The 25,903-nt window shown below is 34.7% G+C and overlaps 1 protein-coding gene and 1 non-coding gene across 2 annotated transcripts in view; one reads left to right on the forward strand and one right to left on the reverse strand.

The window, feature by feature from the left end:
* Nucleotides 1-1,135: 1,135 nt before the first annotated feature.
* SGPP1 (sphingosine-1-phosphate phosphatase 1) overlaps nucleotides 1,136-25,903 on the reverse strand; it is a 34,617-nt gene continuing 9,849 nt past the window's right edge. Inside the window, exons 2-3 of the mRNA XM_007192973.2 lie at nucleotides 11,666-11,755; nucleotides 1,136-4,854 (exon numbers count right to left, since the gene is read on the reverse strand). Coding sequence (XP_007193035.1) covers nucleotides 4,303-4,854; nucleotides 11,666-11,755 — 642 coding nt within the window. The 3' untranslated portion in view covers nucleotides 1,136-4,302. The remainder of the gene's footprint in view (nucleotides 4,855-11,665; nucleotides 11,756-25,903) is intronic.
* On the forward strand, nucleotides 14,340-14,465 carry LOC114239227 (small nucleolar RNA SNORA61). The gene has a single exon (XR_003624410.1). It is a non-coding gene; the product is annotated as a small nucleolar RNA SNORA61 (small nucleolar RNA).

The raw sequence follows: 25,903 nt of genomic DNA on the forward strand, positions 1-25,903 counted from the left end.
TCACAGATTGTGAAGTAGTTGGTTATGTGAAAGATTAAAGATCAAACTGTACAAAGTAATATTCTCAAGAACATATTTATATAGCTTATTACTAGAAACTAAAGTTATATCCCCATATATGCAGAATATTTTCTTCTCAGATTTTAATTCCAAAGAAAATAACATCTTAAAACTTATTTGGATACAAATCACATTCTATACAACGGGGTATTATAGTAATTACATGTAAAACATTTCAAGAATCTAAATGATTATCCTTTAAATATTTGCATGAAAAGTGACAAAATTTTTACTAGATGAATTGGATGCATTTACTTACAACCTAAACCTTTAAAACAGCTAGAACAAGAAGTAAAATGTAGACTATTACATAATTTTAAACTTTTTTAGATCACCGGTCTCTCTAAGAAGCTGATGAAAATTGTGGAATTTTTCACCCAGATAAACACACATACTGAAGCCTGTCTAAAGACTGGGTAGTCATTCAATATATATTATTATGCGTGCTCTGTCCCAGGGATCCAGAAGTAAATAGAGGCACAAGCCACTTTTCCTCATAGAGCTTACATCATGGAGATGAAGATAGAAAATTTAAGAAAATAATACATAAATAATTACAGGTTGTGATATGTGCTACAATGGATTTCAATTATGAGAACCCCTAATTTAGGACAAGGAACAAACCTCAAATCTGAAGGGGTAATATTACTGTAGTAACTATTTTTTAAAAAGAGAATCCATTTTACATCTCATAAGAAAATGTCATTATGTAACAAAGGAAACTTTAAAAATATGTATTAAATCAAACAAATATTGCAAACAGCATAATAGGTAAGTGTATGAACTTTTAAAACATGAGATAATGGACTTTATGACATTTAAGGTTGAAATAGACCCAATGATGTGGTAGACATCATGATACAAGCTGTTAGTATAGGTCATAAAGCTATTTTAAAATTCACTTGGCTTTTAGAAAATGACAGGAAAATACCCTTTAAAAACACACTTTAGATTTCTGTCATATCCTGTTGCTTACAGTACTAGGAGCTAGGCTTTTTAGACATCCATGGAAAGTGCACCAAGACTAAGCATGATGAAAGGAAAAAAGAAGGACAAATTAGCAGATACCAGATAGTTGAGGTTAAAAAGCTAGCGTTTATTTCTGTAAACATTTTTATTTTAAAAAAATACTTATTTTTCTTTGAATTTTCCCTCCTGTGTGTCTCACAAGGAAGGCATGGCATGCTTTGTTTATAAAGATTTGTAGTGGTCTGGTGTGCTTAAAAATGAAGAGCTTTCTAAAATGTCCTTTGTAATTAGCATGTTAAAACTTATTTTTATTGTGCTATTTATAGCCTATGTAACCACCATTAAAATCCAAGTGTAAAAGTTATTTAACATTCAAGTTTAAAAGTTTTCTTTTTAACTTATGTATATAACAGCAAAAACTGGAAGAACATGACCAAAATTTGACAAAATAATAGCATAGTAACATCCACTACATCAAAATTACTTTCTCAAACTATTGCCTCTTCCCTTTCTCAAAATAATCTCCACAGCAAGCAACAAAAACTCCCTTCAGAAAAACTAATTCAGGTATAAAGTTGCATTTTAAAAACTGGGCCTTATTGATGTCCAGATTAAACAGTTTGGTTTTAAATCTAGAGTAAACATTCTTCATTAACAAGAATGAAATTGCTTTGGCAATAAAAAATCTTTGCCGTATAAAATTGTGTGATTATATACAACTTTACTCAAAATAAAAACATTTTAACATTTACTCATCTTTATCAAACATTTTATGAAAATCTGCCTTTAAATTATACTCATATCACTGAATTAATTTTTATGTTGTCTTTGAAAGACACATTTAATAAACATTACTTGTAAAGAAAGCTAGTAGATAAAATTAAATTACATAAGTCTACTATAGTAGCATTGCTTTATATTAGGTCTTATAATGACTTTCGGGAAGCCCTAGTTTTTGCAGTTCACATGTCATGGCACTTTATAATTACAAAATGAAATGTCCATATGTTTATTTTGCTTGTAAAAGTACCTGTTCCTTGTATTATGATTAATTCCTGAATTAATGGATTAACAGTCAACTACCTACAATACTTAGTCGTGGATTTTACTGAAACATGTTTTATGCATAAGTTTTAAAAACAAAGTTATGAAACTTTTCACTAAAAGTACAGTGTCAGAATGATCATATATAGAGCCCAAAGCAGTTTGAACCTTAAAGAATTTCTTCAATGTCTTCTATTTCTAAAAACAGTACTTATATTGAATAAAATGCTTCACAGGAAAAGACTGCTAGAATGAAAATACTAGATATATTTTACAAATCTCTACCAGACAATACAGAAACAAATGCATAGAAGGCAAACAAAACACCCTCCAATCTTGAATTTGGCTTTTATTTTAAACTACATTTAGCATGGAACTATCATAGGACAGAAAATAATAAATCACAAAGAAATGGAATATTTTCAAATACCTTTTAAGCTAGATATAAAAATTAATAAGATAGCATATACTCAAATTATGGGAAATAGTCCCTAAAATTTGATTCAGTGAACACATTTTGAAAGAAAAGTTCTTTGCACATTTTCCAACATACCGATATGTTCCTAAGTGCCTTGGTTTTCTGTTAATAGGTAAATGTCGAAAATTTAGTTGCTTTACTTACAATTATCAGATTCACTATCGGCAAAAATTACCATGTCCCTAAATTCTCAATCAGAATTATAAAAATATGAGCTCAAATAGTTTTGCTGCCCAAAATAGAAACATCTTAAGTTGATACCTCTGGATAATCAGACAGATATTGCACTAAGTCAGTAATTCCATACCTGATGCTCATTTACATGGAAAGTTAATTCTCTTCTTTATGAAAAACTTACTACAAATAAACTTAATGTTAACCTAATTACAATTACACTTCAAAATATAAAGGCACGAACAGAATAAAGAATAGTTTAATATTTATACTCAAATATTCCACCATGGAAATAATAAAAGGTTGAAAAAAAAATAGGGCCTAAAATACTGATACTTTAAAATTTTATAATTTACCGTAGTAGCTAATAAATGGTATTAAAAGTTAACACTGCTAAACCCAATCATTTCCAAATAATTTAGAAACATGGTTTGTTTACATATGAAACGTGCATTGTCCCATCTATAAAGTTCAATTACAGTTCCATTCATTGGAAATATCTACCTGTAGTATAAACGATCAAGACAATGTACAAAAAATATATCTTGTTCCTATAACTTACAATGCACAGAAAAATACCTACAAAAATGGAAATATTTATCCATTTAGGTTCCCAATAAATTAGTGAGAAAGTTTAGTCCATTCCACATTTCTTTCTAAACAAAAGCTAAAGAACTAAAGGTGGTTTACTGCTAGCCCTGTTAGCTTGACAGATATTTTTTAAAATATTTGTCTGATTATATGTAACTTAAGATAAAGTTAGTCTTATTTTTATATCACAGTATACATGGCATTTCTTAATTCAGCAACAGAAAGGCACAATTAGCAAGCAATAAAATTCAGTACCTGAATTATTAAACTAATGTCCAGAACAAGTGCAAATAAAGTACATTCAACACAGTGTACAGAACTGGGAAACAAAAAAAGGAATCCAAAAACTAATTTTTCTGAAAATTTGGTCCATTAAAAATGCCTCCTATGTTCAACATCATGAGTAACATGAAAGGTGATGGCAGTATAAAAAGAGGCAGTAAATCAATATGTGGTAGCATACGAATTCTGGTCTAGTAATTATGCAATTTGATCAGGAAATGGCTCCCATAGTAAATAAACATTAAATATATCTGTTAATAACAACACACCTGTATTAAGTCCAAATACACAGGCACAACTGTTTGCATATTATTAGTGATTTTATAATACACCCCCATGGTTTAAAAAAAAACTTAGGTATATTATTTTATATATAACATATATTAGATACATAATTGTATATTATGTTCCTTAATATATATTATATATAACTTGAATCCATAACAGCACAAAACTCTCCAAATATTACATGAACATTCCAAATGGATACTTATCATTTTCTCAATGTTGAAATAGCTCAGCTCACCTAAAACAATAACTGGATGTGCAATGATAAAATGCCCTGACTCTTATGAATTTACTTAAATAATTATTTAAGTTAAATTCCTGCAAAAGCCTAACTCTGATTTGGCTTTTAACTAGAATATGGTTTTAGATATCAGTAACTGATACCCTCCTTTCTTATTGTAAATAATATTTCTCCATCAAGAGATACCAATAAAGAAAAATATGTAAGGAACAAAAAATGTGATAGAGAAACCAACCATTCCATAGGTAAGATACCGATAAGGAAGTTCAACTTCCATGTGCTGTCTTGCTTTTCGAACATCATCACACGGTATATTGAAGATTTTACAGGCTAAAGGAATAGTGATCCTTTTCATTATATCTCTGACTACTAGTACAAACAACATCCCTACGAGAATCCGCAATATGGCTTTTCCAAACAGAGTCACTGAAATGGGGTGCCTAGGTAAAGGTAATATATCCAGAGGAGGATCTAATATTAGACCCATTTTATAGGTAAAATGAGATCCACATGCAATCCCAGCACCACTTCCTAGAATCTCAGCTGTGTCTCCCCGGGATGTACTCCAAGTGTCTAGAGTGAAAGAAAAGATCCCCAAGGCTAAATGAAGCCCGATGATGATTAATGGAGCATATTTGTGAGTTTGGTTGAAGTTGTCAATCAGGTCCACAAATGGATAGAAGATAGCTAAGATTAAAATGGTATATACGAATCCAGCAATAACATCCTGAGAAAAGAAGAAGGTAGAGTTGTTTAGTATAATAATTTTTTGGCATTTAAGGAAATATATATATATATATTTCACATTTCAATGTTAATAAATGTACATTTTTTAAATATGCCACATTCTTAAAGTAAACTTTATATAATAGGTACTAAAAGCTGTTTTAATAATACTAAAAAGATTCATTGATGATAATAAAATGATTATACTTTTATAGTTCTGCCCTTTTACAAATTAATACATATATGCTATACACAAATGTATATTCAAATGAACAATAAACTATGCTTAACGTATGTAGTTGTGATTTCTGGGAAAAACAATATACAGCTGACCCTTAAACAACATGAGTTTGAATTGTGTGGATCCACTTAACGGCTGATTTTTTTCAATAGTAAACAGTAGTACAGTACTACATGATCCCCAGTTGGTTGAATCTGAGGATGCAGAACCCCTGATACAAAGGAACTGCAGATACAGAGGAACCAAGTTTATGAAGGGCACTCTGTAATTATAGGTGGATTTTTGATTGTGCTGACCTCCACGCTGTCCAAGGATCAACTGTACTTATTTTTCAAAGACTTCATCTTCATGCATTTACTATAATAATCACACATTTAAATACATAATTATTTCCATGACTAAAGAGGATACAAAGCCTATTTTTCCTTTTCCCATTCATTCATTTATTCACTGAACAAATACTTATTGAGTACCTACATGTGCCTGACACTATTTTAGGGGCTGAGGATACACTGCTTAATAAATGAAAAGATTGCTACTGCCATAGAGCCTACATTTTAGTGGGGATGACTGACAATAACCATGTGAGTAAAAAATAGATAAATATTACAATTTCAGATTGTTATAAAGAAATTAAAACAAGACAATGGGATAGAATGATGAAAGACCCTATTAGAGTGATTAGGGAAACCTGTCTGAGGAGGTGACCCTTGAGCAGAAATCTGATTCCAAAAAAGAGTCAGCCCTATCTTTAGATCTAAGGAGAAGTGTCCCAGGTAGAGGGAATACCAAGTGCCAAGGCCTTGAGGCAGAAAAGAACCTAGTGAGTTCAAGGAACTGAGAGAAATTCCGTGTGGCTCAAATAGTGAGAAGAGTGATGTGATATGAGATCCAAGAGACAGGCACATGTCAAATCATGTAGAGAGGGCCCCTGTAGGCTAGGTAAGAAGTTCAGATTTTATTTCAAAAGTGATAGGGAGCCTGAAAGATTCCCAAGTAGGAGTGTAATAAAATCTGATGGATATTTATAGAAGAACACTCCATCTGCTGTGTAGAGAATATATTATAGGGGTAAAGTATGGAAGACAGGAGACACTAGTGGGAGGCTACTGTAGTGGTTCACTCTAGATATGGTCCATATAAAGAGACGTACATAGATGGATTTAGTAAAATATTTTAAAATTAGAGGTGACGAACTTCAACTTGGTGATGATCTGAATGTAAGAGAGAAGCAAAAGAAAAAGGGATCAAAAATGACTCCTACTTTTAGGTACAAACAACCGGGTAGAAAATAGAAGATGGTTTATTGGAGGAAATAACACTATTATTAAAAGAACTTTCCTTTCTGAATCATTCCTGACATGAACAAAACTGTTTCAGAATTTCCACCTTAAAACAAATAAAACGAAATCCCGGGATCTAGTATCACTGAAAAATTTATCAGAAGAGTTGCTTATATTCACTGCCTCCACTTTCTCACTTCCTATTTTTTCCTAAACTCATCACTGCATTGAAACCATTCTTTTCACGGATACTAGTGACCTTTATGCTGCCCAAAACAATGGTTACTTCTCAACAGCATTCAATACAGTTAAGCAACAGAGTGGTTGCTTAATGTTTTTCTGTCCTAAGATTTTTATTATGTAATAGTTAGTACATAGAATAAGATACGTAAAGTACATGTGAAATTACAAAAAGAGTATCTATGAAATCACTGCCCCAAAAAAGAACTATAATATTACCAGTACTTTGAATCTATTGGTATGCTGTTTCCTAGTTCTATCACTCTGCATAAGCCTGAGTATTAGCTGAATAAATACCTGCTTTTAAAAACTGTTTTATCACATATCTCCAAATAAAACATTACCTAGTTTTGCTTCTTTCTGAGCTTTATAAAAATGTTAGGCAGTATGCAGTCTCCTTTGATTTGCTTTTTACACTTAATGTTAAGTTTTTAAGATTCATTCATCGTATGTAGTTAGTTATAGGTCATTCACTGCCACAACTATATAATATTTTATTGTGTGGTTATACAATTTAACTATTTTCCCACTGATGGTCACTTAGGACGTTTTCAGCTTTTGGATTAGTTCATTGGTTATGGTTGAGCTTGAATGCTTTCTTAATTGGTATATATTCTTAAACCAACCAGCATTATAAACAATGCCTCTATGTTCTTTCTTTTTATGTTCCCTGTATGGGTCTATGAAAGTTTCTCCAGGACATATGCCTAGGAATGTAATGGCAGAATCATAGTATATGTGCAAGTTCAATTTTACAAGACAATAAAAAATTTCCAGAATGTTTATAGAAATTTACATCCCATCAGTTGTTGGTATTTCTTGATGTTTAATTTGCATTTCCCTGATAATTAATTAAGCATTATTTCATATGTTTATGGACTATTCCTTTTCTATACAATGTATATTTGTGTCTTTAGGGCAACTATTCCTTTGGATTTTCTTTTACTTGCTGATTTACATGATTATATATATATATGATAACACATCAATTATATTTTTAGATGTATATTTCAGTATGACATAAAACATCCAATATTTGTTGTCCTCTGCTTTTCTTTTATAGCTCTATGAACAATAAACTTAGATTGCTACAAGTCTCTATACAAATCTGCCTCCTTTTCTGATTGAATTATTAATTACTTATAATATTATCCTGGATAAAAAGGCACATTTAATTTCCATGCTACAGAACCAGAAGGAAGAATGATTGAATTCAGGACATAAACATGGTGGCTATCATTGTAATATCAATTTAATGTACAATATTAAAATGTGTAACAAAGTGGTTTTAAGCATTACAGCACAAAGTATTCAATAAAGAAAAGCTGATGTTAAAGGTAGCATAAAGAACTCAAAGTAGGAAATTTTCCAAAAAGAAGCTTAGCAAATTTTTAGATACTTATTAATTATAGATAACATATATGCCGTAAAAGTTAATAATTACACATTTGAATGGAATGTTCCTGATTATCAAATTTACGGTAGAAGATATCAAATACCATAAATTCAATAAAGATTTATTATGTATTAAATTTGAAATTGTCTCCTTTTCATTTCTTCCAATCAGTAAATAAAACTAGAGAGGCTGGTGATTCACTGAGGCTAGAATTCAAGACTTCTGCTGGCTCCTAGGGGTTTGTTTTTTTTTTAATTGTAACATATTTCAGGTGTTCTGCTTCTAATTCAACATGTCAGTGATGCCAACAGGGTTTCTAACAACAAAATGTATTATTGGAATGCAATCCTTGATTATAAAGGCATTATTAGGGATGGATTTTGAAATTTTTATCTTTAATTAAAATTCAAATTTAATACATGTTCAGTACAGAAAAACTAGAAAATATGGATAAACAATAACAAGTAATTATTACCCAGAAATAACTACTATTAAAACTCTTAGTGTTTACTGTTCTGGATCTTTCTCTATAACATGTTTTCAGGATTTTTCCTGTTGTTTGGTTAGTTTGATTTTTATGTCTTGTTATAAAAATGGGTTTGAGAAGTACATTCTACTTTATGATCTCATAATACCTTTCGAAAAAGACTTTCCACATATAGAAAAATAAACTTTTAGTACAATTTTGGGTAAATGTAATTATAACATATTCATAATTTTACTAATGTAGAAACAAAATAGTAATTTGTCAAGTACTTAATCTAGTAATTTAAAAATGGCTTGTATTTCAAGAAATTTTTAGAGCTAGGTTTGATAATGAATAAAGGAAAAATGGGGACTTCCCCATTAAGTTAAGACTCTGCACTCCCAATGGGTTCGATCCCGGTTGGGGAACTAAGATCCCGCATGCCGCATGGCACGGCCAAAAAAATAAACAAACAAACAAATACATAAATACATACATACATACATACATACATAAATAGAGGAGAAATGGATGTAGTAACTCCTCTACTTTTCTGGGGATTAAGAAAATCTATTTAGGAAGGTAGGCAAATGTTAAAAATAAACTTAAGTGTTGCTCTTTGTGTTATAACAATAATAAACAAAGCATATGGAAAATACTCAACAAAGTGCTCATTATAAATTATTTAGACTACATTATTAGAACTTTCTTCTTAATGTTAATAAAGACATCTGCCTAGATAATATGGCATCTAAGCACCTATTAGTAACTTCTAGGCCATACTCTGCCTATAGTTCCATAGTAATTTCACAATAAACAATGAAGATACAAATTATGATTAAGAAAATAGTTCAAAATGCGGGTAATTACTGAAGCATTAAAATATAGGAAAAAGTGAAAATTGTGGGAATATATTAGATCCATAATGTAAAAAGGGGGGGTTCATTAGGACTATAATTTCATATATCAATTATCAAATGATAAAACCAATGTAATATTGATTAGGAATAATTGTGCTTATAACACAGAAACATAATTTACAATGCTTGCAAGTCATCTGTGATTTTACTTTTAAAAGAAAAACAACTTGCAATGCTATACATAATAAAATTCAGTAGCTAGTCAGAATAAAACTGATAAAGACATTTTATGGGACAAGATCGTTTTTGAATAATTAAAAGACGGGCTGGGGAATTCCCTGGTGGTCCAGTGGTTAGGACTTGGTGTTCTCACTGCTGGGGCCCAGGTTCAATCCCTGGTCTGGGAACTAAGATCCCACAAGCCTCACAGTGCGGCCAAAAAAAAAGACCAAGGGTTATCGGACTCACGATTTGGTTGTCAGACTCATGATATGAAAAAGAATACATCAATATTGTTTTTACTTCAGCTGATTCAAGAACAGATGTTATCCAGTATCTAAACATGAACTGAACTCAGCTTGAATATTTAATCAATTCACTATACATTTCCTTTTTATTAAGAACAGCATGGTTGAGATTACATATGCAATATATTAAGATTCTTATTCCTCTTTTATGATGATAATGAATCTAGGGATAATATTATCATTCATAGATGCATAACCTTTTGTTAGTTTTTTAGGTGCGATATTGCTAATTGGTAGTGGAAGGGAATAACTGTAACATGGCACAGAGATGGAAAACATTTTCTTGTGACTAATATGAGATTTGATATCAAAATGTGATACTTAGTCTATTATAAAATTAGTAGAGATTAGTCAGAAAGATAGAATTATATGCCAATTCATAATTTGCATTAATATAAATAATTATAAAAAATAAAACACAAATAGTTTGCTTCTTAACATAGCATTTGGGACTTCTGGAAATTTACTAGTGAAGGGGCAGCTGCTGGAAGCAAGCAATCTGAGGAAGAAGTAGAAACCCAATACTTCTACAGCTACGAGATAAGCTAATTAGACACTTTTATGAGTCGAAAAGTCTAAAAATATGAACTTCTTAAGGACAAGAAAAATTTTATATAACCCATTATAAACTTTTGGATTCCATGAATTCATTTCTATCTCTCCACCTTTCTTCTGATCCTTTATCTACAAGATAATACATAATACATTCACAGTGTCCTAAGAGACACCACACTAAATGCAAGGGATAGAGAGTTACTTTTCTCATGTTGCTTATTATCTAGTGGGGATGAGAGATAAAGAAAAAAGCAATAGCAATTTAGCATAAGTGTTATGCCAGAATTATGTTCAAGATGCTCTGGGAGAAAGGCTACCTAACCAGTCTTGAGAAAGGAAAGATGGGGAAGGTAATGAGGCTTTAGGAGATAATGTTTTTTTGTGAGTCGTGAAGAACAGGAGAGGATAGTCCGTTAGGCAAAGAAAAGGAAAAGGGCATTCCATGTGGAGGTTAAGGCATTCCTAATGGTGTTGGGATATGAAACACCCTTTGCATTTGAGGAAACATAAGTCATTCAGTATGGCATCATACTTGTGTGTTGGGCAGTAAACTACAACAGGAGGCTAAACACTGTTCGGAGCAGTGTCTTATTGGAAGTGGGGCTGCTAATTAAGAAGCTGCTGCAGTAATCCGGTTAAGAGATGATGCAGGCCAGAACTAGGAAATGTCAGTGGGATAGAGGGGAAGGGAAGCGAGTAGGTGTGTCTGGCTGAAAGAGTACAGGGTCTCTCTGCTGCTGCTTTTGAAACTGAATTGCATTCTCAAAATAAAATACCTGATGTAAGCCCTAAAATACTGTCAGGAAAGAGAAGAAAACTAGAGTTTAATATTCAAATACAAGTGGCACCAGGACAGTTTAAGTTCATTTAGCTTCTAGTCACGGGGTCCTCACTTATAAGTAGAGCTCCTTGGTGTCTGTATTTACATTGTTGGTTTTGACTCAGTGGTAGGAAAGGCATAGAAGAGAATGAGAAAATAAAAGTGAAACTGGAAGGAGGGAGAAATGTTATCCTGAGTATAATACTTGGTTATTGTGGGACCTGTTTGTACGAAATACGTGATAACTACATTAAAACTTTACAAAGCATCCTGTTTCTAGTTTTGCAAAACAAAGAAGATTTACAGTAACTAACTATATTTTCTCATTTAGGTTTCCAGTAAGTTTGAAAATGATTAAAAATTATACAATTGCCTGTCGATTTTAGAAAAAAATAAAGCTCTATGAATACAATGTTTTCCTTACCAGAATGGAGTGCATGCCCATGTAAATTCTACTTAGGCAAACTAGAGAACACCAGCAGGGAATAAGAATCAGTCCATATATAAGAGGATACTAAAGGGAAAAAAAAGTAAAATTAGTTAAATAAATTAGGTTAAATATAAACAAGCAAATAAAAAATCACTATACTACAAAACTCCAGGAGAACAAGAACTATGTGTTTTTTACTCTCCGTTGTATTCCCAGCACCTAACGCTAAGCATGGCACATAGCAAACATTCAGGAAATCCTTTTACATGAATGAATGAACAAATGAATCAAATGGAATGTTTCTACAATCTTCGTTGTGGGAATTGGCTCATTTTTGCTTCTACAGTAAAGATTCAATCATTGGTATGCTACAGAAGAAAAACAGGTAGGAGACATACTTTTACTGTAGCTTCAAAATGAAAGTGCCTTTGAATCATTCTATGAACTCTCTCTTCCCTACAGATGTGACGCTGGAAGCTGCATGTTGAGATGCATCACAAGATGGGCAAACTTCCATCAGCCTGGGTTCCTGAGGTTCTAAGTGGAACAGAGTTGTTTGCTAACCCGTAATGGATATGAAACACAAATGAGAAATAAGCTTTTGTTGTTAAGCTGTTTTCAGGGTTAAGTCATTACCAGAGCATAACCACACCTATCATAATTAAAACTGTAACAGAAATAGGATCAGGAGTATGGGAGTGTGAGTGGGGCAGGTTAAAGTATTAAAAGATAGTCAGTGTAGGCTTTATATTGACAAGCTGAGATTTAAGGCAAGACTGGATGGAAGTGAGAGAATTAGCCAACCAGGTGTCTGAGGAAAGAACAGATATGAGGGAGTGGGATCAGGTAGAGCAAAGTCTTTAATGAGGAAATGCGACTGGCAAGGAAGCTAGTGTGGCTGGAATAGAGAGAGCAGGTAGGAAGAGAGGTGAGAGAGGTCATGGCAACCAGAGCCTGAGAGCCCTCCGTAAGAAATCTGATTTTGGGGGGAATCAAATGGGGAGCCATTGCAGGGTTTTGAGCACAGCAGTGTCATGGGATTAGACAATAAGGGAGCAAGGGTGGAAGCAGGAAGACCAGTTAGGAGGCTGCTGTTACAATCTAGGTGAGAGATGATAACAGTGGCTTTTGTCGCTGTAGCAGGCACTCAGGTTTTTTCAATTTTTCTGTTAATTTTTTTTTTTTTAACTGTTAATAGCAAGGGAGAGGCAAAGAAGTAAAAACTACCACCACCACCAAAAAAGTCTCCTATGCGTCTTTCTTCTTTCTCTTTTTTCACTTAGACCCCATAAGGAAGTAAAAAAGTACAAAGTTATTGGTGGGAATTCTCTTACACAATAGATAGAAGAAAAAATTTATTTATTAAGTCTCAAAAGCTAGGACTGAAGGTAGGCAAAAAGAAGCATTTTAAGTTAACTGAATTTAACTTAACTTAATCCACCTTTATTCAGTCTTACTAACTCCAAGGTGTTTAAATGGGAGAGTTAGGAATGCAAACAAGCTAGATGCGGAGGCTTTTCCCCTATTCTAGAGCACCTTTAGACCTCACTGGGGTAAGATGACTACTTGGGAAAAGAACAAGTCACTTTTTTTTCCATTGATGGTTGATTTTTTTAAGCCATTAGTCTCTACCTTCACAATATTTTCCCTAGATTTTTTTTGTGGAAAGAAACACATTTGGGGGAAGACCTGATTCAGTTCTGACTACATAACTTTCACATTCGCTCCCCACAGAACAGAATTCAGTATAATTACAGTATCAAAGCAAAGAAGTATTTTATCAAGCAATCTTTTAAGCAGATAAAAAAGATCACAGATCTTAATGACTATAAAAAGTAAAACCACCTAGAAAAACTAGATAAAGTAATATTCCTAAAGTGGGATCATGTTCGGGGAGGAAGATTATGCATAATAACCAATTCACCTGGTACACTTATTTTATATTTAAGAATATCCAAATTATAACTACCTTTTTATTTTATGTTAAACTGTCTCTAAAATTTAGGACCACTAATATTTAGGACCACTGTCCTCATTTAGACATTGCTGGAAAGAAAACAGATTTATGTGGAATTATCCTTTCCTAAGAAATGACAGAATCTATTACAAATATATAAAATATACATAGACTACTCCTTTTCAGTCATTTTTGTTAGTTCCCCCCTTTATTCACAGCTCTTTAGTATTAGTGTGCCCATTTCCCAATCTACACTCACTCCCTTAGTGATCTCATCCAGTCCCAAGGATTTATATACAATCCATATGTTCATGACTCAAATTTCCATCTCTAGCCAGGACACCTCTCCTGAATCTCAGACTTTTATATCCAACTGCCTACGTGATCAATGTCTAACAGGCATCTCAAATGTAACATGACTAAATCTGAACTCCTGATTTCTCTGCCATCTCCACATCTGACCAGCTTAAATTCCTATGGTTATCTCCTTCCTAATAAATGACTTCTCCACTGTTCCATTCCTCAGGTCAAATACCTTGTTGTTAACCTTGACTTCCTCATTCATACCTATCATCCAATCCATTAAAAGTGTCAGTTATACCTTCAAAATATATCTAGTTATTAATTGTAATCCCTATGGTAACCACAAAGAAAGTATCTAAAAAATATACACAAAAGGAAATAAGAAGGGAATCAAAATGGTACGCTATAACCCTCCAGTTCCCTTTCCCATTGGATTTGAACCCTGGTCTCGGTGGTCATAAAAGGAAGAATAGTAGTACTGAAGCTGTGCTCATAGTGTCTGCTATATAGCATGTGGGCTAGTTTAAAACAAGGTAAAAAAAAAAAAAAAAGGTACGCTATAAAAAACTCAAACACAAAAGAAAACAGTAATGTAGGAAATTAGAAGTAAAAAACGCGTAAGACACACAGAAAACAAATAGCAAAATGTCAAAAGTCATTCCTTATCAGTAATTAATTTAGATGGAAATGGTTTAAACTCTTCAATGAAATGCAGAGATTGGTAGAATGGATAAGAAAACACGATCCAACTATATGCTGCCTAAAGAGACTCACTTTGGATCCAAAGACACAAATAGGTTGAATGTGAACAAATGGAAAAACATATTTCATGCAAATAGTAACCAAAAGAGAGAACTATGTGGCACTACTAAAATCAGACAAAACAGACTTCAGGTCAAAAATTGTTACCAAAGACAAAGGACAATATTTATTGATAAAAGGATCAATTCATTACAAAGATATAATGATTGTAAACACATTTGCACCAAACAAAGCCCCAAAATAACTGAAGCAAACATTGACAGAATTGGAGAAATAGTTCTACAAGCCAGTCTCATCAGCACTGAAAACCTGCTTTTCCACATAGCCTTTTTCCTAAATAACACTTAGCAGACAATCTAAAGATTCTCCCACAGCCTCTTGATCTTGACTCAGGATTATTGCAAGTTTAACATTTTTCATGCTGTATAGTCTTTTGAAATGTGCAGGCCAGTCAGTACTACAAGAGAAGAATTTAATATTTTCCTTACTCTGGGTAACATGATTTCATTGGCTTTCAGCTTCATAACGATGCTGTCCACTATGCTTTCTTTTTTTTTTAATTGGTTATCATCTCATGAATCCACAAAGTCAGCCACTTTTCCATCTTTTCCATAGCTTCATCAGGCACTACAGATACTACTTCAGCATTTCCAGAGTGGCCTTACATACACATCAGTGCATTTCCTCTTCCCTTTTCTGGATGTACTATATTGTTGATGCATTAATATTGAACTCATGGCCAAAAGAACTATAACTGGTGCCTGAATGAATCTTACCTCACACATGTATATTTCCTTTGTAAAGCATATCACAGCCTTCTTGTATGTAGGAACACTAAACAACACTGCAGCTTGGGGACCATTTTAAACAGCAAAGCCATCAAAAAAAAAGCACAAAGACATGACAAACGTGGTACTGAACAGACTGCAAAAAGGACTCTTGTTGGGCTTCCCTGGTGGCTCAGTGGTTGAGAATCTGCCTGCCAATGCAGGGGACATGGGTTCGAGCCCTGGTCTGGGAAGATCCCACATGCCGCGGAGCAACTGGGCCTGTGAGCCACAACTACTGAGCCTGAGCGTCTGGAGCCTCTGCTCCGCAACAAGAGAGGCCGCGATAGTGAGAGGCCCGCGCACCGCGATGAAGAGTGGCCACCACTCGCCGCAACTGGAGAAAGCCCTCACACAGAAACGAAGACCCGACATAGCCAAAAATAAACATAATAAATAAATAATAAATTTAAAAAAATTTAAAAAAAAAAAGGACTCTTGTTTACAGTATAATAGCTGAAACAAGAAAGCAGTTTATTGCCTTGTTCAGCCTTGGCTGGGAACATGTACGCCAGGTGACTCAAATTTTTCACCACTCTGCACAGGTCTGAATGTACTGATTCTCAAGTAACAAATTCTACTGCATAGGTAAACTTACAAACAAGCAATCCATGAATAATGAGGATCAACTGTATGTAGAAATTAAACTACTCTTTTTTTTTTTAATTGTTGTTTGGCTGTGTTGGGTCTTAGTTGTGGCACGCGTTGCAACTCGAGGGCTCTTTCTTGCGGTGCAGGGGCTTCTCTAGTCGCAGCCCACGGGCTTCTCTCTAGTTGTGGCCTGCAGGCTCTAGAGCGGAAGGGTTCAGTAGTTGTGGTGCAGCCTTAGCTTCCCCATGGCATGTGGGATCTTAGTTCCCTGACCAGGGATCGAACCCGTGTCCCGTGCATTGGAAGACAGATTCTTAACCACTGGACCACCAGGGAGGTCCTGAAATTAAACTACCCTTAAATAACCATAGGCCAAAGATGAAATCACAGGGAAGTTATAAAATAGAGACAAATAAAAACTAAACACAACATACTAAAAATCATGTAATACAATAAAAGCAGCACTCAGAGGGAAGTGTATAGCAGTGGAGCCCTACATTAAAAAGAAAGAAATCAGTCACAACTCTGTACCTTGAGGACTAGAAAAAGAAGAGCAAACTAAATGCAAAGCTAGCAACTGAGGGAAATAATAAAATGATAAGAGTAGAGAAAAATGAAATACAGAATAGAAAAACAAGAGAAGCAACACAACTAAAAGTTATTTCTTTAAAAAGAACAACAAGACTAATAAATCTATAGCCTGGCTGACAAAAAAAGAAGAAGATGCAAATAACTAAAACCAGAAATGAAAGTGGAAACATTACTATTGATCTTACAGAAATAAAAAGGATTATAAGACGGACTTCCCTGGTGGTGAAGTGGTTAAGAATCTGCCTGCCAATGCAGGGGACACAGGTTCGAGCCCTGGTCCGGGAAGATCCCACATGCTGCGGGACAACTAAGCCCGTTCGCCACAACTACTGAGCTTGCGCTCTAGAGCCCGCAAGCCACAACTACTGAACCCACATGCCACAACTATTGAAGCCCTCACGCCTAGAGCCTGTGCTCCACAACAAGAGAAGCCACTGCAATGAGAAGGACGGGCACCACAATGAAGAGTAGCCCCCGCTCGCCACAACTAGAGAAAGCCCGCACGCCGCAACGAAAACCCAATGCAGCCAAAAATAAATAAATAAATTTATTTTTTAAAAAAAGGATTATAAGAGAAAACTATGAACAATTATATGCTAATAAATTAGATAACCTAGGTGAAATACACAAATTCCTGGAAAAACACAAATTACCAAAACTGACTCAAGAAGAAATATAGTCTAAACAGACTTACAACAAGTAAAGAAAGTGAATAAGTAATCAAAAACCTCCAAAGAAAAACCTGAGTACAGACAGCTTCACTGGTGAATTCCACCAAACATTTAAGGAAGATTTAATGTCAGTATTTCCCAAGCTCTTCCAAAAAACAGAAGCAGAGGGAACACTTCCTAACTCATTCTGTGAGGCCGTTATTACCCTGATATCAAAACCAGACAAAGACATCACAAGAAAACTATAGGCCAATATCCCTTGTGAATACTGATGCAAAAATCTTCTACAGGGCTTCCCTGGTGGCGCAGTGGTTGAGAATCTGCCTGCTAATGCAGGAGACACGGGTTCGAGCCCTGGTCTGGGAGGATCCCACATGCCGCGGAGCGGCTGGGCCCGTGAGCCACGGCTGCTGAGCCTGCGCTTCTGGAGCCTGTGCCCCGCGACGGGAGGGGCCGCGATAGTGAAAGGCCCGCGCACCGCGATGAAGAGCGGTCCCCGCACCGCGATGAAGAGTGGCCCCCACTTGCCGCAACTGGAGAAAGCCCTCGCACGAACCAAAGACCCAGCACAGCCAAAAATAAATAAATAAATAAAAATCTTCTACAAAGTATTAGCAAACAAAATCCAACAGCACATTAAAAGTATTATACACCACGATCAAGTGGTATTTATCCCAGAAATACAAGGGTGGTTCAACAAAGAAAAATCAATCAATGTAATACACCACATTAATAGAATGAAGTAAAAACAAAACAAAAAACACATGATCATCTCAATTGGTGCAGAAAAAGCATTTGACAAAATCCAACACTCCTTCCTAATAAAAGCTCTCAAAACCTTGGAATAGAAGGGAACTTCCTTAACGTGATAAAGGGCATTTATGAAATATCTACAGATACTATTACGTTCAATGGTTGAAAGATTGAAAGGTCCCTCCCACCCTGCCTGCCAAGATTAGGAACAAGACAAGGATGTCTACCTCTTACCATTGCTATCTAACACTGTATTGTAAGTTCTAGCCAGAGCAATTAGGCAAGGAAAAGAAATAAAAAACATCTAAATTAGGAAGTAAAACTATCTCTATTCACAGATGACATGATCTTAAAAGCAGAAAATCCCAAAGAATCCACAAAAAACTACTAGAGTTAAGAAATGAATTCAGCAAGTTGCAGGGTACAGGATCAATGCACAAAAATAAGTTTTGTTTCTATACACCAGTGATGAGTAATCTGAAAAGGAAATTAAGAAAACAATTCAATTTACAATAGCACCCAAAAGAATAAAATACCTAGGAAAAAATTTAGCCAGATAAATAAAAGAACGGTATACTGAAAACTACAAAACATTAATAAAAGAAATTAAACACCCTTATTTTTGACAGGATATATTTATGCATTAGGATATATTTTATGTATATTCTATGTGTACATATATATTACAAATACTTATATGTCCTTAAAATAATAGTATTTATTTTAATTATTGTCTAGTGTCTGCATATAGTAGGCAGTCAATAAATACTTGTTGAATGAAGTAAATGTGAGCCTTTAGCCACTAAGAACATCCGTCTTACAGTATCTCATTCAAGATAACTTGGGGTCAAAAGCCATGGTATCATTCAATTCCTGGCCTCAAACTTGGGCTATGTTAAACTTTAGTTCTAAGAGCATCTCTGGAATTCACCATGATAAACTGCAATCTGAAAATCCTGTTGAGTAAACTAGGAAAGGGAACTTCCAATACTTGTTTTAGAATACATATTAATAGGTAAGGATTCTGTAGCTTAAGCTTTTAAAAGTAATATACACTTTCTAAAACAAAGTAACTCAGGTTGCATAGAAATATAAAAGCCACTTCATTCAACAACACAATATGAACTATATTTTCTATACTAAAAGCAAAAATAAATAATCAAAAAAATTTAATCAAAATAGCATGTTTTCCTTCATGGTACTTTCCACACTGGTAGACTAATGTAGAGTAATATGTTGGTTCAAATAGGTAAAACAAAATCTGACCCATATACAGTCATTTAATGTACATATTAATAAAAATGTGTACTAAAACATTTTCAACTCAATCTACTGTTTTGACCTATACACATTTGTTGTCATCTTAGTTACTGTTTCACTGTCAAACTTTTATATCACAATTTAGCAAAAGAACTCATCAATAGAACTTAATTATAATTTTAAATGTCTTTTATATTACAAACCACAATAAGGAAATACTATTTATTAGCAAACTAGTTGATGTGGCCTTATGTTAACAAAATAAGTCCATTTCCCAATTCCTATTATAGGGAAGGGATTTGTGACGAAAAAAGATAAGGGCTACATGTAATATTATATAGATTGCATCATTTTAGAGCTGCTAAAGGAAGCTCTAAAGCCCACAGCTTTCCAGATAGTTAAGATGAACAACAAATTCTTAATTCCCTCTGCAGAAACCAGAGTAGAAACAAAAGAAATTTAGTAAATCCCATCTTCCAGGCAGTATCCAATTCATTAATTCATTACGATTTTAACCTGTCAAATAATTTTTAATCTAATTGTCTCTTGGATAATATAGCTTATTTGCTCACAAGGTCCCAGAAAATTTCTCCAGTGTCTAGTACAGATTCTGTAGAGATTTTTTTTTTTTTAATTCCTAACTCAAATCTCTAGGGTTGGGAGCAAATCTAGTCTGGGATGACAACAGCTCTTCTGGAGCTGCCTCAGCACTTGGGAGAGTAAGTGGAATAAAGGCAATTAAGTACAGTAATTTTCAAAATGCAAAAGGCATTGCAATAGAAAACTCAAACTGGATTTTTTTATACCCCAAATTCAATTCTAGGCAGATGTTAGAAGAAATGTGTGTGGGTTTGTTTTTTACTGAGATGTTAATAGATTAAATAATTTAACGTACAATTTACCATGTACCAGGCACTATTCTAAGAGCTTTACAAATATTAGCTCATTTAATCATCAGAACAACCCTAAGGGGTAGGTGTTCTAATTTAAATGAAACAGGCAGAGAGAGGCCCAAAATCAAACAGGTATTAAGTTACAGAGATGAGATTCAAACACTGGAAGTCCGATTCACAAGTCTGAGCTCTTAACCACTATACTAAGCTGTATAAAGTGTATTGTTTGTTTAATTCCTTGTATCCCTAGGATCAAAAATACCACAGATACATTTTACTTAGTTTTTCTTAGAATGGAGGCTAGGTACAAATTTCACTTAATTACAAGTACAAAGGATCTTACACTAATTCCTCTCCCCTCTCTTTACAAAATAAGAAACAGACCCAGCAATGCTAAATAACATTTAGTATTATATTCTAGTGGCCTATTCTGATGACTTTTCCAATTTACCATGCTTATTACTTTACACTTTTATCACTACACAAATAGGTTATAATTTTGAGTTTGGTAGGGGTTGCTAGCTTCTATTTTCTTTTTCTTAGAGAATGTTGAGCTTTATCTGCTGAATTTATGTTATTTCCTCTAAAAAGAATGTTTTTACTTAAGTCTTTAGATCTTATCAAAAAAGATGAAAGAGGGAATTCCCTGGCAGTCTAGTGGTTAGGACTCCTCACTTTCACTGCCGAGAGTGCGGGTTCGATCTCTGGTTGGGGATCCTGCAAGCTGGGCAGCCAAAGAAAAAAGCAAAATGACAACAACAACAGCAAAAAGATGAAAGAAAAATGTACAAATCCTTCCTATTTTCAAATCAATAAAAAAATTACCAAACCCAAAACAGATTATATGACCTCCTAGATGTTTTTAATTTCATGCCACTATCTAATCTTTTCATTGCGAATCCTATCACAGAACACTTATCTAAACATTTCCTTCAGTTATTCTACCAAATGTTTTTACTCTTACTGATATGCTTTCCTTAAATATTTATCACTCATAATTGGAATTATTTTTTATGTTAGGACATTTTCCATTCACACTCACTGAAGTCAGTAAGTCAATAAAATTACTTACAAATAAAGCAATTACAGGACTGCCCTGCTGGCACAGTGGTTAAGAATGCGCCTGCCAATGCAGGGGACACGGGTTCGAACCCTGGTCTGGGAAGATTCCCACATGCCGCGGAGCAACTAAGCCCGTGCGCCACAACTACTGAGCCTGCGCTCTAGAGCCTGCGAGCCACAACTACTGAGCCTGCGAACCACAACTGCTGAGGCCCACGCGCCTAGAGCCCATGCTCCATGACAGGAGAAGCCACCGCGGTGAGAATCCCCCACACCGTAACAAAGAGTAGCCCCCACTGGCCGCAGCTAGGGGGAGCCCCGCGCAGCAACAAAGACCCAACGCAGCCAAAAAAAAAAAATTTGTTTTTAAAAAAGCAGTTACAAAGACTGTCCTTAGTAGAATTCAAAAAATTTTAAAGTAACTTAAACATGGGACAAAGGCAAGCACCAAGGAAAAAATTATATTTTCAATTTGAGGAATGGACAGTGTTTATATGAACAACAAAGGACAGGAAGAACACATTAATGATATATCTTGCACTGTTCTCATACACTGCTAGTGGAGTAAAAATTGAGGCAACCTTTCTGGAAAGCATTTTGTCAATACATAAAAGAGCTATAAATGTTCATATACACTGAATCAGTAACCTCTTTCCTAGAATTCTTCACTAAAGAAATAGAAATGAGGGCAAGGATTATATATAAATATGTTTATCATAAAATTATATATACCATACAACAATGAATAAATCAACATTTATTGATAATAAAGTAGTGCTTAAAATATCAGTTTCGGGGAATTCCTTGGCAGTCCAGTGGTTAGGACTCGGCGCTTTCACTGTCGAGGGCCTGGTTCAATCCCTGGTCGGGTAACTAAGATCCCATAAGCCACGCAGCGAAGCCAAAAAAATAAAATAAAATATCAGTTTTTGGAGCTACACAGACCTGGATCTAGCCACTTACTACATGCATTTATTGGGACTCTAAAAATGTAAATAACAGATATTAAATTATCTTGAGGAGAAAAAAAGAGATGTATCTGTAAAGATACAGAGCATCTCACAGAACCCTAGCGCAGAATGAGGCTAAGCTTCAAGAAGAAACTGGAATTATAAACTGGACAGTCACAGGACCATCTCTTCTCTTTACATATCCACTTCATTCTTCTTTTTCTGCAGACTAGTTTCTCTGTATTTCAGTCCACATGGTAGATAAAGGTTTGTGAATTCACTACTTCTTCATTGAGGAACCTGCCCAAACAGTACTCTTCTCAGTTCCTGATGGGCAAGAACACGTAGAGAAAATATGGCAGCCCTATAGGTGAGGGAACTTTCAGAGGGTTGGGAACTAGGCAGACTCTCCAAAAGGTGCCTGCTTCTTCAGGTGTGGGACTGTGGGCTAGTTTTATAGTCTCTTTTCCTCGTTTATAAAGATAATAATATCAACAGTAAGGACAACCCTATAGTATAAAAAGTATTTTGCAGGAATATGAAAATATTTCATTCATTAATAATGTTTTCTAGGAATTTTTACTGATAGAAAATTTATGACATAATGTATTAGTCAGAATTCTTTAGAGAAAAAGAACCAATAGGATGTATATGTATACATATATATTGAGAGATTTATTATAAAGAATTGGCTTTATTATTAGATTTATTTTAAGGATTATGGAGGTTGGCAAATCCAAAATCTTCAGGGTAGGAAAGCAGCCTGGAGACCCAGGGAAGACTTGATGTAGCTCAAGTCCAAATGCAGTCTGCTGGCAGAATCCCCTCTTCCTTGGGGGAGGACAGTCTTTTTTGTCTTAAGGCCTTTAACTGATTGGATAAAGCTCCACCCACATTATGGAAGGTAATCTACTTTATCCAAAATCTACTGATTTAAATGTTAGTGTCATCTAAAAATATCCTCACAGAAACATCTAGAATAGTGTTTGACCAAATTTCTGGGTACTGTGGCCTAGCCAAGTTGACTCATAAAATTTACCATCACACTTTATATTAAATAAAAAAAGAATAAAGTCCGTATACAATATGGTCCCAACTATTTCAAAATTGTAAGGAAATAAAGTTAACACTAGCTTTTTCCTATTCTTGTATTTTCCAAGCCTTCTATAAGGTTCAGTACTTATCCTGTTTATCCTCTTAGTAGCATTTAACAATATTAACTACTTTCCTTTTCCAGAATACCCTCTCTTTCTTTCACTTGTAGTTTATAGTATATTCTTTTCATGATACTGTCCAATCTATATCCCTCTCTTCTGCAAACATCCCCACTTAGACCCAGCAGTGTGGCCCTGGAGACATGCTCATACTGTGTGATCCTGCTTTCTTGGCCACAGCCCCTGAATCAGACACGGACACTTGGCTCTAGGGAAGCAAATCCATTGGCTGGGCTGAGCCGATTAGATTCTTTTTCCTAATAGTAATAAAGTCAGAAAGTCAGTCAGTCTCTGTTACATGCTTGAATTTGGAAATGACATAGAACTAGGGGTGAGGCTGACATACACATGTTAAAGTAGAGACAGAAAAGAAAGAAGCAGAAATGAGAGACCATGCAACCTCAAGAAACAAAGATGGATGGCATGCCTTTAGTTCTGATAGCGTTCCAGAGCCTAGCTCCAATCCCTCAGGAGGCCTGGTAGCACTTTCTTATCCTTGACTTCCACGAGACACCCCACCTCTAGCCTTCAAATAACGTTTTCTGGTTTTTTTGTTTGCTTAAGCTAGTTCAAATGGGTTACTAGAACACTGCACCCCCCCAACACACACACACACACACACACACACACACACACACTCACACTCACACACACGCTGCCTTAGTTAGACAATCCCTAAGATATCCTCTTAACCTCTTGAACTGCTACTTGTCAGATTCTGTTCCAGGTTCTTTTTACTCTATCCATTCGTTAAATATTGATGTCTTTAAATTTTTTTTTCCTGTAGACCCTCTGTTCTTCTTATTCTGTATCCTCACTGAGGGCAATATCATCCACTCTAATCACTTTGTTCTGCACGTCTATGTCGTTGACACCAAACCTGTCCAGGTCTCTTTCATGTATACAGCTGCCTCCTAGATAGTTCCAAATGGCTGTCTTACACGTCAAATTCAACATATCTAAAACAGAACTCATCTCCTCCATGCTCCTGCTCCTTTCCACAAATCTGACCTAATTTCAGTATTTTTTATCTCTATAAATCAAACTAATAGTTCTCACCTTTCCAAATATCTGGAAATTTGGGAATAATCCTTTATTCCACTTTTTCCTCTTTACAGCCACACCCAGTTAATCACCATGCCTTGTCAGTCTACCTCCTAATAACTCTCAAATTCACCATTTCTCTCTACTGCCACCTAAAGGTCAGGGGCCAGCAAAGTCTTTTTCTGTAAAGAGCCAGAAAGTAACTATCTTGGGCTTTGTGGACTATACAATCAAGGTCACAATTACTCAACTCTGCTGTTGTAGCACAAAAGCACCACAGACAATTATGCAATGAATGAACACGGCTGTGTTCCAATAAAGCTTTACTGTATAGCCCCTAAAATTTTGAATAATATAATGTACACGTGTCGCAAAATATCATTCTTCTTTCAACTTTATTCAACTATTTAAAAATGTGAAAACCATTCACAGTTCACAAGTCATATAAAATCAGGCAGCAGGCCTGTCTGCAGTCTCCTGATCTAGGTCCCTATCATCTCTCCCTTACACTGGCAGAGTAACCTCTTACTAGGCCTGGCTTACCTGCCTCCAGTCTTGCTTCTCTCCAGTCCATTTTCCATCCTACAGACACAAGAGTATTTCTAAAACACCAATCTAATCTCCTTGAGCAAACAGACCATATTTGTTTTAGTCACTCTGATATCTGGAGGGCTTATGTTATTGCTTATAGTACTTATTAGAAATGTGAAGAGATCATATTTGTGGAATTGAATGTCATTACCTTGATTAAAGCTTTTCAGTCAATGAGAAGGAAAAAAGGTGTACAACTACAACAGAACAAATATACTTGTCATTATTCTCAGCTGAGATGATTTTCCCTATAGAGAACAGATGAGACTATCCTACAAATTATTAAATTAATGGAGAGTTGAACAAAGTTTATATGTGATCAATGTATAAAAACCAAGGGCATTTCTATATTCCAGCTACAAAAAGTTAGAATATTTGAATTTTAACAAGATATCATTTACAACAGTAACAAAAATAAATAAAGTAACTAGAAATAAATCCAACAAAAGATATGCTTGATCCATATAGAGAAAATTATAAAACTTCACTGAAATGCATTTAAGAAAACATAAATAAATAAGATTTACCATATTCAAACATAAGAAAATTCAATATTGTCAGGCTATCAATTCTCTCCATATTAATTTATAAATTCATTGCAACTTCAGTAAAAGTCCAGACAGGTTTTTACATGGAAATTAAAGGGCTGATTCTAAATTGTATATTGAAAACAAATATTCAAAAATAGCCAACACAGTCTTGAAGAATATGATAGAGAACTTTCATAAACAGATACCAAGACTTATTCTAAAGCAACTATACC

This window comes from Balaenoptera acutorostrata, chromosome 3, assembly GCF_949987535.1.
Source record: "Balaenoptera acutorostrata chromosome 3, mBalAcu1.1, whole genome shotgun sequence".
Classification (NCBI taxonomy): domain Eukaryota; kingdom Metazoa; phylum Chordata; class Mammalia; order Artiodactyla; family Balaenopteridae; genus Balaenoptera; species Balaenoptera acutorostrata.